The sequence below is a fragment of the Entamoeba dispar genome, genomic scaffold (assembly GCF_000209125.1).
Source record: "Entamoeba dispar SAW760 scf_1105229460949 genomic scaffold, whole genome shotgun sequence".
NCBI classification, from domain to species: domain Eukaryota; phylum Evosea; order Mastigamoebida; family Endamoebidae; genus Entamoeba; species Entamoeba dispar.
In genome coordinates, this window is record NW_001854448.1 from 6,903 (window position 1) to 9,059 (window position 2,157).

A 2,157-nucleotide genomic window follows, 5' to 3' on the forward strand; every position below is an offset into this window, starting at 1 on the left:
TTTCTTTATTAAAGAACCAATTTTTTATATAATTCAATGTTTATATCTTATTCAAAATGGACTGTGTCAGTTTTGTCTTGACTCAGATATTATTCAACCTTTTCAATTAATTAAACGCTTTTATTCTAAAACTACAAACGAACAAGAAATGTTAATATATTCTATTGGTAATGATGAACTTAAAGATTTGGTTTATTGGTATTGTTTACTTAATGAACCTCTTGATCGTCTTCATTATATTTATTCAAATTTTTGTTATTCTGATATCTTTGATTCTATTAAACCATCTTATAGAACTGACCTTATTAACGAATTAAAAGCAATGCATTCTATTATTCTTCCTATTTATTGTTCTTCTAATTCTGTAAAACAGTTACATTATATCTCTTCTAAACAATCCCATTTTAAAATGAACATTGATATTAAAGAAAAAATTAATAAAATTTTCCCTTCTTCCTCTAAAACATTTGTTTCAAGAACTCAATTTATGGAAAATGTGTTCCCTTTTATTTTTCATATCTTATTAAATTGTCAAATTAACTTTTCATCAAAAAATGATAAGTTGAGATTTAAACAACAATTTTTGGATCTTAAGGTTGATGGAAAATCTTGGAGATTGCTCATTCAAAGTAGTCCTTTTCAATCGACTGTTAATCAACTTACAGAAACTAGAAAAAAATTTATATTATCCTTTTTTGATTATTAATGTAATTGGAATAGAGATTTCTTGTTTTTGGATTTAATTTCTCTTTTTTATTAATAAATTTTAATCTCTGTAATTATTTTATTTTTAAAGTCCAGATGACAATCAAATTTCCATTTCTTTTTTTAAAAAAAAGAACATAAAATAAAAAAATCAAAAGATAAGAATATAGTATTTAAACCATTTTAATATAATATCTTCTCTTTCACAAAAAAAGAAGTAAAATAAATTCAAAAAAAGATATAGCTAAGTTCAATGAGCAAAGAATCATTAGAAAAAGCTATTAAAGTAAATTGTACTACTACGTTATTCTTTGCCCGTATGGGAAGTATTAAAAAAGAAGAATTGAAACAGTACTGCGAACAATTCGGTCCTGTGAAAGATATTTCAATGATGGTTGACACAGAAACACAAAGACCAAAAGGATGTGGATTTGTAAAGTTCATGACCCATGAGGATGCTAAACTGTGTGTTGAAGAGGCTCCTAAAAGAAACAAGAATGATCCACATAAAAGAAATTGGGTAATTGAATGGGCTAAGTCATCTCAAATCAAAGAAGGGGATCTTGACAAAATGACAATTTACATTTCAAATCTCAACCAACAAAATGATAGTGAAGATATGATCAGACAAAAATTTGGTGTTTATGGAAATATTGAGAAAGTTACTACTATTGAAAACTCTAAAAGGGAATGTTTGCCTTTGTTAAATATGAACAAATGGAAAGTGCAATTGAAGCAATTAATAAAGAAAATGGAAAAGAGTGGTGTGGTAATTTAATTGTAGTTGAATTCTCTGAAACTATCGAATCAAAAAGAAATAGAAGACAGAAAGCTACGTTAAAGAAACATTGTCAAAGCTCTACTCTTCTTCCTCATACATCTCAGAACCAGTCATACCTTCAAATTACATCTCCAAAACAAAAACACATCCCCTCAGAACCAGTTCATCGTACATCAAAGTCCTACACAAACTCTCTTTCTTCTCAACAACTTGATTTTTTATTTCCTGCTCCTACATCTGCACGTCATATCTCACAGTCATCGTCTCCAACAACTGAGATGTTTGTTTCTCACCACTACAATTTGTCTCATCAACTCAATCACGTTTCTCCATTTGATGCACTCACTCCAGACAATGATAAAGAAACAAGTGATTTGCCTATATTCAGAGAGTTAGTATCACCAGCCTCTGAAAAAAAGAAATAGTTTTTCAATTCCTCTTTATTTAATTATTGTGTTGTTCAATACTTTATCAATTCACTCTTTTTTATTTTTTGTTTTTATTTCAAATAAACATATTAATATTTTCATTTCATTTCAATTACAATGAACCGCTTTGGTGTGAAATTATCTGAACCACAAAGTGCATTTGATATTCCTTTATATTCATATGAACTTTGTTTACAATGAGAGTCTTGTTTGTTATAGAATTTCTTTAGATAAACATCACCA

General features: G+C 27.8%; 2 protein-coding genes across 2 annotated transcripts in view, besides 4 other annotated features; both read left to right on the plus strand.

The window, feature by feature from the left end:
- The window catches only part of EDI_084720 (uncharacterized protein), a gene marked incomplete at both ends in the record, with an annotated part of 1,488 nt that extends 782 nt beyond the window's left edge, over positions 1 to 706 (plus strand). The window contains one exon of the mRNA XM_001733353.1: positions 1 to 706. This exon is cut by the window's left edge and continues 782 nt beyond it. Within this exon, the coding sequence (XP_001733405.1) occupies positions 1 to 706 (706 nt within the window).
- Positions 420 to 447: a sequence feature (AT_rich).
- A 43-nt stretch (positions 707 to 749) lies between the features above and the next one.
- Positions 750 to 795: a sequence feature (AT_rich).
- A 28-nt stretch (positions 796 to 823) lies between these two features.
- Positions 824 to 900: a sequence feature (AT_rich).
- Positions 901 to 958: 58 nt separating this feature from the next.
- EDI_084830 (RNA-binding protein, putative) lies at positions 959 to 1,911 on the plus strand (the record flags this gene model as incomplete). The annotated part of the gene is made up of 2 exons (XM_001737917.1): positions 959 to 1,366; positions 1,393 to 1,911. 2 exons carry the CDS (start codon positions 959 to 961, stop codon positions 1,909 to 1,911), a joined length of 927 nt encoding a protein of 308 aa, XP_001737969.1.
- A 53-nt stretch (positions 1,912 to 1,964) lies between these two features.
- Positions 1,965 to 2,151: a repeat region.
- Positions 2,152 to 2,157: the final 6 nt, after the last annotated feature.